This window comes from Ammospiza caudacuta, chromosome 3 (assembly GCF_027887145.1).
Source record: "Ammospiza caudacuta isolate bAmmCau1 chromosome 3, bAmmCau1.pri, whole genome shotgun sequence".
NCBI lineage: Eukaryota > Metazoa > Chordata > Aves > Passeriformes > Passerellidae > Ammospiza > Ammospiza caudacuta.
The window spans coordinates 92731965-92744509 of NC_080595.1; the positions used below are offsets into that span (position 1 = coordinate 92731965).

General features: G+C 43.9%; 1 protein-coding gene across 1 annotated transcript; it reads left to right on the forward strand.

Annotated features, from left to right (window-relative positions):
- Nucleotides 1-241: 241 nt before the first annotated feature.
- Nucleotides 242-12103, forward strand: GABRR1 (gamma-aminobutyric acid type A receptor subunit rho1). The gene is made up of 8 exons (XM_058801819.1): nucleotides 242-348; nucleotides 1643-1710; nucleotides 3474-3697; nucleotides 7077-7159; nucleotides 8338-8478; nucleotides 8935-9087; nucleotides 10788-10984; nucleotides 11816-12103. The coding sequence occupies exons 1-8, from the start codon at nucleotides 330-332 to the stop codon at nucleotides 12101-12103; spliced, it is 1173 nt and encodes a 390-aa protein (XP_058657802.1). The 5' UTR covers nucleotides 242-329.
- Nucleotides 12104-12545: the final 442 nt, after the last annotated feature.

Sequence of the window (12545 nt, forward strand, 5' to 3'; positions counted from 1 at the left end):
AATTTTACAGGGACAAAAAGCCAGCAAACAAATGTTTTCTCAGTGCTAAAATTATCACAGGTGCCTGAACTGCATGCTGAGTGCAGGAATCAGTTTTTATTGACATTCTGCCAACCACTGCCACAATCACAGGCTCATGCTCTAAGGGGTGGATGTTCTGAGGAGTAAATGGAGTGAAACAAGCGCGTGTTCTCACAGGCACTGGCCAGGGCTCATAGCTGTGCTTCTCTCCTCCTGGTAGCCCAATCTTAAAACGAAGCCCTGACATCACCAAATCTCCCCTGACGAAGTCAGAGCAGCTGCTGCGAATAGATGACCATGACTTCAGCATGAGACCAGGTTTTGGAGGTATGAAACATGCACATTTTTCACTGGTCCTGTTTTACACTGTCACTTCTTTATTCTGTAACATTTACAGCACTGAAGAAGCAGATTGGCTTTTCTGACTCTAATTTCTGTTCTTTTGAGTTGTGAATTCATGGCACTCTCGGGGGAATGGAGGTTCAGTGAAATAGCCTTCTGGATGAGCAAAAAGCATAGGCATGGAAATGTGATTAACAGGCAATATATTAATCCTATTGCTCAGTGATACTTTCCTTTGATGAAAATCTGCAAATACACCTTATGTTTATACCTGGATAGTGTGGGACATTCTAAGTTTTTGTCTTAGTATGGCCATACATGTGCATAATCATGATGTACCGCTTTTACCTCAATTATAACCCAAAATAAAATATTTTGACTGTGTTAATGCTTGCTCACAGTTTGGTGGCTGTGTGCTAGAGCAACCAAAGCTTTCAGGGAAATGGATGGAGAACACGCTTTCTTTCAGCCCATCGGATTAGAGAATGTTGTAATTTATCTACCCTTTCTGGCTGACAGATGGTCATTCAAATCCAGGATACCATTATATACTCTGATGAAAGAAGATTTTATCACTAAATGCTCAATATGACAAATACCAGCATGTTCAATTAATTTAAAAACATTTCAGTTTCACAGCAGTTCACAAATGTGAGCATTATTTTATTTGACAGCTCTCCTGGACTGTAATTGCCAGAGGTATATGAGAGACTGGTCAAAGCCTGGAGGAGGGAAAAAAGTTCAGAATCCCTATTACATGGGGTCACAGCTGGACTCTTCCCCTCAGGAGCCTCAGGCTCAGTGGCACATGCCTGTGTCCTGCTATGTATCCCCTCCTGTCACCCTTTCTCTTCCACAGCTTTCATGGATGTTATTAGCCTGCAAGGAGAGCAAAAGTGAGGAAAAATCTCCCACACTCCCTTAGCTGTGCCACCTCTGGCCTCTCTGTGAATGGATCCTCTTCCAGTAATCTGTCTTGCCAGTCCTGGACTCAAGCACTAGAGCTAAAAACAATTAAAGTTGCTTTTAAATCTTGAAGGAACACATGTAGGATAACACAATAAAAAGAGAAAATTATTCTTGGCTCAGTCTTATTACTGACTTTAATTGTTATTAGGAGATTTTTGTTGTAAATTCCAATAATTTATAGTTTCTATTGGCTTACTGTTGTTTCTATTTAAGACTGAGAAACTATTTCTATCTGTAAGATAGTAAAGTCAGAGGAATTGCTTTGTCTCACTAGGTTTGTACTTTGTCAACTCCTATGTTTTTTCCCTAGGCCCTGCAATTCCTGTTGGGGTGGATGTCCAAGTTGAAAGTCTGGACAGCATTTCTGAGGTGGACATGGTAAGAGTCACAGATGGGACCTCTGGAGACCAAAAGTCTGCAGGCTACATGGGTTTGTGTCCATGGGGTTTGAATACTGCCAAGGACAAACAGTCCACAGCCTCCAAAGGCAGATTCACATTCAATCTGAATCTGCCAGCAATTACTTCTATTGACCTCATGCTACCATTTCATGGCCCTTGAAGCAGAAGGAAGAAATCTGTCATTTTCTTTTCTCTAGGACAGAATGATAAAACATTGCCAAGACTGTCTCAAAGGATTTGGGTTTCTATATTTTTTTAAATAGTGATAACACACTTAAAAGCTCTGAGGAGACCAATGAATGTGTTTGCTTTAAAGCACTTACATGCTGCAGACATAGTCACTTTGGACAAATTCTGAGGTAGTCAGGGGCCAGAGAGCTCCCAAGGAAAAGGGGGAATGGCTTTAAACTGAAAGAGGGCAGGTTTTGATCAGATATAAGGAAGAAATCCTTTACTCAGAGTGTGGCAAGGCACTGAAACAGACTGCCCAGAGAAGTTGTGGATGCCCCATCCCATTCAAGATCAGGCTGGAAGGGGCTTTGAACCATTTGGTTTAGTGGAAGATAGCCTGCCAATGGCAGGGGGATTGGAACAAGATGGTCTTTAAGGGCACTTTTCCAATCCAAACATTCTGTGACCCACAGAGTCTCTCAGTAACTCAGGTTTTGCTTTGAAAGAGAAAAGAATCACTCCCCAATACAGAATATTTTTGAAAATGTTTGGACTTTTCAACAAAACTGTCAAACAGCTCTGAAGGTTTCACAGGAAGCCCCAGATTCTCTCTGCTCCTAATTAACAGACAGAGGGATCAAGAGCCTGCACTGGACCTCCTGCCATGCCTGAGCCAGGCACAGCTGGTGGTTGGCAGAGACACTGGTGACATGTCAGGCTCCTCTCACTGCAGCTATTTCAGCTCTTGTGTGGGCTGGGATATCTGCAGTCATCTGACCTCAAGGGTCAGCATTTTCCCCAGAGCTATGGACCCTCCCAGCTGACTCCCTGACTCCAGTGCTCTTGGCACCCTCACAGCTAGCCATGGGTATCCTGAGCTTTCACCTGTTCTGGCTGAGGAGAAAGCTTGTGAAGGTGGCCAGAGGGCCCCTAGAAAGCTTTGGGTCTTGAAAGCAGAGTGGAAGAGCTAACATCCAGGACTTAGAAGTTAAAGAAAAAACCCAGACCCCAGAACAACCCCAATCCAAACAAAATCCAAACAACAAGCTTGTTCCTTTTGGTTTTTAATCAAACATTATGATTTTGAATTAGTTCCTGTGGCTTTTGAATACTGCCCCTGTTCCTCCTCTAATGTCATGTTGCAACACTCATCAACATGGGAAAACCACTAGATGGCCTTGGGTTAAAAAAAAAATTCAGGGTCGATTTTGGCTGTTAGCGAAATAATAATGGAGAAGATTTTACATTTTCAGAATCAATACTTTTTAACTTTTAGAAAAATTCCATGGTGCTTAGCAAGATCATTACTTGCTTTTTAAATGAAGACACATCAGTGACAGAGTTATTCATTCTGTACTAAGTTGAAGCCTGAGAAGTGAGTTGTGGCTGAACCCAGTAAATCTCTCTGACCTGATGAATAAACAAGCTGCAGCTGGTGATGCTCCTTGCAGCCCGGGGAGTGATGTGTCCTCAGGAGAGGTGCTTTACCCTTCATGGTTTGTCCCAGAGAGGAGCAATCCCTACCGTGCTGATAAGGTGTCAGTAGTGACAGAAGCCTTTTTGCTGCAGGACTTCACCATGACTCTTTACCTGAGGCACTACTGGAAAGATGAGAGGCTGTCCTTCCCCAGCACCAACAACCAGAGCATGACCTTTGATGGCAGACTGGTGAAGAAGATCTGGGTCCCCGACATGTTCTTCGTGCACTCCAAGCGTTCCTTCATCCACGACACCACCACAGACAATGTCATGCTGCGGGTCCAGCCAGATGGGAAGGTACTTTATAGCCTCAGGTAAAACTGCATTCCCTCAATGCAAGCTATTAGTGGAAAGAGAAAGTGGTTTAATTGATTCCTGTATTGTGTTTTTGCATGACTTCATACAAAAGAAAAGGCATAAAAAGAATGAATGTGCTGGCTCTCCAGAGACATCTAAATGCCTGTATGAGTACATTAAGTGCCTATTGCACAAAGCCAGTTTCTGTGCCAGCATTGTTGGTTCCATCACTGTCTCTTCATTTTGTGAGCATGGCCAGCCCCTGTCCCTGTTGGGAAGCTGCAGTCAGACGTGGCAGTCCCTCGGAGCAGCTCAGTGGGAGGCTGATAGCAGGCTGCAATCCCCACGGGCACTGCTGAAGAGGCAGGGCACATTCTAAATAAAAGGGCAGTGTCTGGTAATAAAGAGAAGTCCAGGGCAGCTATAGTTATCCACTTCACTACACAGCAAAGTCTCTGGGATTAGCAAAATCTGCAGTTTCTATTCTTGAAAGCAATAATGAAGAAGTATAAATTATACTGAGTGCCACTTTATAATAAGCAAAAAAACCCAGAGGGAACCTCCTTCAGCACATGAAGTGAGAAGCTTCAGGGCAAGGGTATATAGTTCTTGGTGACTCCTGTGTGTTGTTAGAGCAACCCAAACACTTGGTTGGGCTCTTCCTGCTTTTTGCTCACTTTTCATGTGAAATCCGTGGAAGCTCTTTGCAGGAAACATTTTTGGTAAACATTGCTTTGTCCTCTGGCTTGAGGGGTAGTCCCAGCCCTGGCTTTTTCCCTTATTTTCCAAATAGTTCATCAGTTGACATAAGTCTAAATGTTATTAAATTGGGATTTTTAAATTTCTGATAAGTAACACTTTCATGCTTGGAGATGCTAAGTGAGGAGCATCTGTGTCGTGCTTTAATCCCAGCTGGCAACTAAGCCCCATGTAGCTGCTGCCTCACTCCATCCTGGTGGGAGGGAGAAATGGAACAGTAAAAGACAAAAAACCTCGTGGGCTGAGATAAAGGCAGATAATTAGGTAAAGTAAAAGCCCCATGCACAGGCAAAGCAAATTGAGAAACTGATTCAGCACTTCCCAAGGGCGGGCAGGTGTTCAGCCCCAGAAAAGCAGGGCTCCATCACACATAATGGTCACTTGGGAACACGAGTGCCTTTATTCCAAACTTCCACCCTTCCTTCTTCTTCTTCTTCCCCCACTTCATACACTAAGCATGATGACATAAGCTATGGAATGTCCTTTTGGTCAGCTGGGATCAGCTGTCCCCTCCAAACTCCCTGTACACCCACAGCCTCTTCTCTGTTAGGGTGGTGTGAGAAGCAGAAAAGACCTTGGTGCTGTGGAACCCTGCTCAGCACTGATAAAAATATCCTTGTGTTATTAACACTGTTTTCTTGACAAATCCAAGATGTATTCCCACACTAGCTACTGTGAAAAAAAAAATAACTCTATCCCAGACAATCAATTTATCAATCTCTAAAGGAATAAAAAATCTGTTCTTCTGTTTTACTTGGCTGCAGCTCCATCCAGTTAGAAAACAAGTACTGCCAAAGGACCCATAAAAACCTATTTGAAGGAAAATTTCTGTACAATATTCTGATGCAAGAGTGTCAACATCACCTCCACACCAATGAAATAACACAATACCTGATAAACAAAACATCAGATGATAGATAACATATTCTGAAGGACAAAAAGAATGAAAACCTGGCTGATAGGAGGTCAGTATCAGCAAGACTTGTAGTGAGAAAGTAGCAGAATACACTGCTTGTGAAGGCTGTGGAGGTCTTTAGGGAATGTTGGTAGTGGCAGAGGTGAAGCTGAGCCTGCCACAAGGTGAGGGGGTAACTTCTCAGCCTGCCAAGGTGTTTTATGATTCTACAAAAAAAAGTCAAGCAAAGAAATTCTTGATTCCCTAGGGGCCATCAGTCTGACAAGAATTCTTTTGTTGTTTGATATTTTTATCTTACCGTTCATTTGAATTCATAGCCTGAACATTACCTTCTCATTATCAAAGCTTTTTCTTCACTCAGCAGATTAGACAAGGTTCAGGTATTCTTTAGGCCTTTGTAAAGTTTGGTCAGGTCCTGAGTACTATAAAAAAGGACAAGAATATGACATATTGTTCAACTATAGCATGCATGCCTACACGCTCATTTAGCTGCCAATCAACTGCAATGCAAGCATTTATGGTTATCTAAAGAAGATGGGAACAGGAGGACATAAAACTCAGATCCTGCACAGCCTTGTGCTTACACAATTGCCCAGTACAAAGTGGTGGTGAAAGACTTCAATAGCAAATTGGCTGAATTTCAGTGTTTTATTCAGCAGCAAGTGCAGGTTGCAATGCTTCGTGAATGCTGGGGAAGGACAAAGGCTCCCTGAGAGGTCACTGCTGCCTGTCTGCCTTGCTGAATGCCTTTGTCTGCACATCGTATTTTTCCTTGGTGTCTGGCTTTTTAGGGTTCTTTGCCAGACATTGTTTTCCCGTCTTGGAAACCACCACAGACCTCTCTGTCACCTGAACTTCCAGCTGAGCCAAGCACTTTCACTCAAAGGCTAAGTCCAGACAGGAAAGCAACATCAGACAGAGCCCATCAGACAGTCCACTCGTGTAGAAAGACTACTAATATAAGGGATTGTATTGTGTTTTTATCACTGTATGATGTCTCTCTACCACTGACCTTTCTATAACTTATTAATTCTTTCCCCAATATAATTTATACTTTTATTTTCATTTACTCCTCTGGAGTCCAAACCACTCAAGTCGAGATTTATGGATGCTTCTGGTTCAAACACCAAATTATGCTATTAAAAATGTGATAATCAGACCATAGCAAAGCGAGAGATTTTGACGGATGGACCAGAGCATTTCGGTGATCACTTGCATTCCAGCTCCAGCCCTGTGCCCTCTGGTGGCTGATTCCCGTGTGTGATCACCGAGTTTCCACTGAGCATGGGAAATTCATGGTGTGCAAGGAAATTGCTTGCATCCCTCATGGGTTGCAACTACGACGGCTTGGATAAATGCAAATTATTTTATTGTACAAAGCATCTGTTTAAAGGACAAATGTCTGCAGAGATGTGTTGGCTGATTCTCGGGTGGGGGGGGGGGAAGTGTCCTTTTTGCCCTTTCTCATTTTCTTCTCCAATACTTCTGTCATCTAGTTGCAATTTGTAATGGCCTAACTTTCTAGTCACCTCTTTTTACAGCAGCTTGCTGAGAGGAAGAAATTACTGAAGTGGAATGGCTTTAGTTGAATGGGAGGAATTTATTTTCAGTTGAGTGGTACTGGCTGCAGTTGTTTAATAAAAGACCAAACTCACAGCTTGACTATTTTACAGTCCCATAAGGAGACAAGTTTTTAATGGAGTGATTTTTATTATTCCTAGAGTTACAGTAACAGCAATGTGCAACATGGATTTTAGTCGCTTTCCCCTGGACACGCAGACATGTTCCCTGGAGATTGAAAGCTGTAAGTAAAGTGGAGGTATTGGGGAGCCAAGGGCACCTAAACTATTTTATGCCAATAATTATTATATCAATAATTAATTAGACCAATAATTGCACTGCTGCTTCATTCATGGAAGCTCTAACCAAAGTCATCAGACTTCAACACTGAGAAAAGCTCCCTGCCTGTATTTTTTCACTAGAATTAGATGGTGTTTGCAGCAAGTGTTTTTAAAAACCAGCTGTGAGCACTGTCTTGCCAGCGGCCCTGAATGCCCAGTGGGGCCCAGGCTGCCCCACTGCCACCCCACCCCCAAAGCCCCCGGGCCACTTGCCTGCAGGCCAGCAGTCTCCAACAGCACCTGTTTGCCCAGGTGTCCTCAAACACATGGATAAATGGCCATACACCCTGCACAGGCAACATCTGCTCATCCATGGTATAGAGACCGTGATAGGGAGTGACATTAATTGCCTATTTGAGATAAAGCCAGCTTATGCCTGTTGTCCCGAGTATGATGCACATGTAAATTGCCCAGGTTTCACATAGCAAAATTTCAAATTTTTGGCTTTTTTGAGTTATTTTCTTTTCCTTCTTAAGTTTGCAATAAAAAATTACAATTTAAATTCTGTTTTAATACATTTGTATGTGATTTATTTTCTCCCTGTGTGAAAAGAGCTTCTACTAAACCCATCTGAAAGGGTTAACATTACTGTTACTTCCACGTGTATTAGAAAACAAAGTAATGTTCATGTGTATATCATAGGCAGAAATCTTTTTCTCCAAGAGTTGTTTTCTCCTGCATGCCTCAGACTATTGTCTGTTCAGATTGTTCCTCTGATTGTTTCTCTCATCACCCCAAGCAGGTTCTTTCTGCTAAGGCTCCCTTTCTTTGCTTCTGATTTTGGGAAGTTTACAGGAAAGAATTGTTCAAGTTCTGATGCAGTGGGTTACTTAACACACATATTATATGTGTGAAACTATGATTAGAGAAACAGGAGGGTTAACAAAACATACCAGGCATCAGGCCTGAGGGCTGTGACCATGAGCTAGTCCACTCCTTGCCACAGGCATACCCACCACCTAGGTGGCTGGCATTTGGGAATTTGACCTTTTCAGCTGGGAGCTCTGTGGGTAAGCCCTGGACTGTGGGGGCGGTAGCAACTGTCTTAGTGCACTATCCTGAATTTGCTCTGCTTCCCTAGATGCCTACACTGAAGATGACCTTATGCTCTACTGGAAGAATGGGAACGATTCCCTAAAAACAGATGAGAGGATATCACTGTCCCAGTTCCTGATTCAGGAGTTTCACACCACCACAAAGCTTGCCTTTTACAGCAGCACAGGTGGGCAACCAGAGCACCTTCCAGAGCTGGGGGAAGAAAGGTGAAAACTGTGTCTCTTGCCCTTGGCCATGGAGGACAATCCACTGGGGGTTCTCTTTGTATCCCATCAGACCTGCCACTCTTCTATACCAAGTTGGCTGTCCCTGCCACACACTTCCACTTTAATGGTCATGTAGTCTGGAAAGATAATTCCTCTTCAAGGTCATGCCAAGTCTTCACTTGAATTAAACTCTCTGATTGATAGGCTTTATTTTCCAGAATTGATCAGCCCAAGAGATGGTTTGACTTTGATAGTTGGTTCAGTAAGGAGTTTTTCTGTAAATTGCAATGATCTGCACCATTAACTGTGTTTTCATAAAAGAAAAGTAGTCACTTTTCCCCTGGTGCAGCATCACCCTATCTGAAAGCAGTCAGGTGTTGGTGTAACTCCTCTTTTTCACTCTCTCTGTTTCACAGGGTGGTACAATCGCCTCTATATAAACTTCACGTTACGCCGACACATCTTCTTCTTCCTGCTCCAGACCTACTTCCCTGCCACTCTCATGGTCATGCTGTCCTGGGTGTCCTTCTGGATCGACCGCCGAGCAGTTCCTGCCAGAGTCCCGTTAGGTAAAAACAATCTTGTAGTCTGCAGACCTCAGAGACAAAGGCTGCAACCCCAGCCTTGACCATCCAGGTGAAATCCCTGGTGCCATGCTCTGCCCCTGTGTTGGCTGGAGGCACAGAAATCAGCTGTGCCACACACAGGGACAGGGCATGTGTCCCCCCATGGCACAGACTCTCCTTGTGCCAGGAGAATTCCTTTGCCTGTTTGCACGAGATGCACCTGGAATGAATCAGAGAGCAAACATCCCACTCTGCTTTTATTGCTCCAAAGAGAGACAGGGCACGTGTACAGCAAAGGTGTCAAAATCCTTCAGAGACTTCAGTGAGCGAGAAGGTGAAAATCAGTACCAGCAGCCCTGACAAAGTTTCAGTTAATATTGAGTTTTGCTAGAGGCAGGAGGGTGGAGGTAACACAGCTGAACTGTGCCATGCTATTTAACTTTTTTAATGAGTTTGAACTGCAGTGTGAGGGATTCAGCTTCCCTTTTTGCAGCATCTTTTTGAGGGATGAAGCCATATGTCACAGGAATCACCATAGGAGCAGATCTGTGATATGGACATAAATCTTCTTCCAAAGTGGCTGCTTTACCCTCAGCAAAGTGCTGTTTGTTTTTTTGCAGATTCTGAGCTCAGGCTTTCTTCCTCTTATTCCAGGCAACATGCCTCAGGACTTTATTTGTTTTTAAATCACATTCCTCAGTGGAGAGAATACAGAGAGACAAAATAGAGATGGCAATAGAGCAGTTTTTCAAATCTGAATTTAGAAACAGCACTCATTGCCTCAAGACATCATTAAAAGAAGCATAAGGGTATGGGCCATGGCTTTTCAGAAGATGTAGGCACTGCCTGAGCAGTATTTTTGGCACCTAGATACTCCTGTGAATTCAGTTCTTTGTGCTTAATTTCAACTTCCAAAGTAATCACTAATGTGACATAATTAGTCCCTGAAATGAGAGGGCCATGGAGAGGCTCTCCCAGAGCCAGGGTAATGCTGAACTACAGGGGCTCCTGCCCTTGCTCTGTGCTCATTGTGCTTGCCCAGGGTGTAACATGGGACAGCCCTGCCTTACGGGGCACCATTATTCCCTGATTTTACTCAGTGAAGGCACAGACCAAGTGTGAGAGTCAGCTGGGGACTTTTGACGTTTCATGAAGCAGGACTTCTCAGAAGTTCAGCATACAGAAAACACAGGGGAAACAAGTAAAAGCAGCAGCTTCACTTGTGTCCATGCTGTGGGGGGTTTAAACTAGAAGCTGAGATACTCAGAATCATAGAATCATAGAATATCTTGAGTTGGAAGGGATCCATAAGGATCACTGAGTTCAAATCCACATACTTGTACCCGTCCAGGGACTGTCCTGAACCTAGAATGGGGTGCAGCCAGCACAGGGTCAAAATGCTGCTGCCTGGCCATGGGATGGGAGGCTGGTGGAGTGGTGAGGAGCCAGAATAGCAACACCCTGAGGCCAGAATCAGAGCTGTGCTCACCAAATAGATAAGAAAACTAGACAAGATATACTTGTCCAATTACAAATCAGGGCTGCCTTGGCCTTCCTCAGGCAGTGAAACTCATTACCCAAAAGTGGAAAAAAAATATTGCAAGGTAAATTCAGATGTTAGGAAATTGTAACAACTGCTGTATTTGTGATAAAGAGTCTGGCTTGAAAGCATCTTATGGTCTCTTCTACTGGTGAATTCCCAGGAATAACCACCGTGCTGACCATGTCCACCATCATCACTGGGGTGAATGCCTCCATGCCTCGTGTTTCCTACATCAAAGCCGTGGACATTTACCTGTGGGTCAGTTTTGTATTTGTCTTCCTCTCGGTGCTGGAGTATGCGGCTGTGAATTACCTGACAACGGTGCAAGAGCGGAAGGAGAGGAAACTGCGGGACAAGGTGAGGTTTTCTATCTCCAACGTCATTTTATTGCCCCTGGGAAAAGGTGTGGCAAAAGTCTGGAAATGTTCAAAGCTTTGCAACTGCAGCTCTCAGCTGCCAGGGGAAAATGCAGTGTGTGCAAAAAGACACCAGCAGTGAGGCATTGCAGGTTATGAAGATTTTGCACACACAACCCACACCCAAGCTCACTGCTCTTTCTTTGGAGTCTGCGTGGGCTAACTTAGGTATAGTCCTCCACTGCCTGTACAAATGGGATGGGTTTAGGATTTTACCTTTAAATATTTTTTTAATAGTGTAGATTAAAACCTGTGGATAGAATCAATTGAATTCTGAGGTTTGGGTTTCAGATAACATGACAGATATCCCCCACTTTTGTCTGTGCACAGTCTAAACTTATACACAGGTCCCAATTTTCTCACTCTGCCCTTGTTACATTAAATTTAAACTAAAATTTCAGCCTAAGGGAGTTTCTCTCCTGCTCCAAATGAGGCAGGCTTCATTCCTTCTTGTGGTTTCTCTCTGTCTTCCTCTGATTTTCTCAGCTACAAAGCACAGTTCCAACCTTTTTTTGCGCCCTAGTACCTGTGCCTAAACCAAAGGAACTTTTCCACAGACAGCCTTGCTCCCTCCCTGACTGCACCTGTGCCTCACAGACATGGAAGTGGAGAAAGCTCCTGCCCAGCTCCACCGTTTTGTTCTTCCTTTTGCATCCCAGCAGCCTGAATCCCCCAGGCCTTTCCCCACCTCTGTGGGATGGGAGGAGGAAAGGGATGTCTGTGAGTGTGTGGACACGGCTGAAACCCCTGCTGCCCCTGTCTGTGCCCACAGCCTGCCTGTGCCTGCAGCCTGCCTCAGCCGCGGGCCATGATGGTGGACGGCAGCTACAACGATGGGGACGTGAACGAGCTGGGGCACTTCATGTCCGAGGACGGGGACAAGCAGGAGCGGATGATGGTGCAGCTGGCGCTGGGCTCGGAGAGGGGCTCAGCCAGGAGGAAAAACCAGAGATACGTCAGCATGCGCATCGACACCCACGCCATCGACAAGTACTCCAGGATAATATTCCCTGGGGCGTACATTCTCTTTAATTTGATATACTGGTCCATTTTTTCATAAGGATTTGTAACTTTAGTCACAGAACATTGTGACATGAAATGAAAGTACAATCTCATAGGCTAAGAGAAAGAAAATAGGGAATAGTTTTATTTGGAAGGAAGATTGAATTTTTCCAGGATTTTTTTTTTATTAGAGGTAATTCACATGTGGCATAAATAATTGTGGAAGTTTCACATGTCAGCAAAATATAGGATACACAATCTCAAATTTTATACTTATTTAAAGATGTGCTATGTTCCTTCTTGTGCCTCACAGGCCACTGTAAACTAATTTAACAAGTGACTATAATTGCCAGTTGCTTATATATGGTGCATCCTCCATTTTGTGCCCCCGAAATCCTAATTCACTGAGTACCTGAGTGCATGCATCTCTCAGCTCAGCACACTGACTACATTCAATACCAATAAATATAAGACTATGCAAATACTTGCATGTTTGCAGG

What these genes read in the sequence shown, in the direction of transcription:
- GABRR1 (XM_058801819.1), top strand. An exon ending in GCATTTCTGAGGTGGACATG is followed by an intron (nt 1,711 to 3,473) that starts GTAAGAGTCACA and finishes TTTTTGCTGCAG; the next exon opens with GACTTCACCATGACTCTTTA. An exon ending in TCCTGCCAGAGTCCCGTTAG is followed by an intron (nt 9,088 to 10,787) that starts GTAAAAACAATC and finishes GTGAATTCCCAG; the next exon opens with GAATAACCACCGTGCTGACC.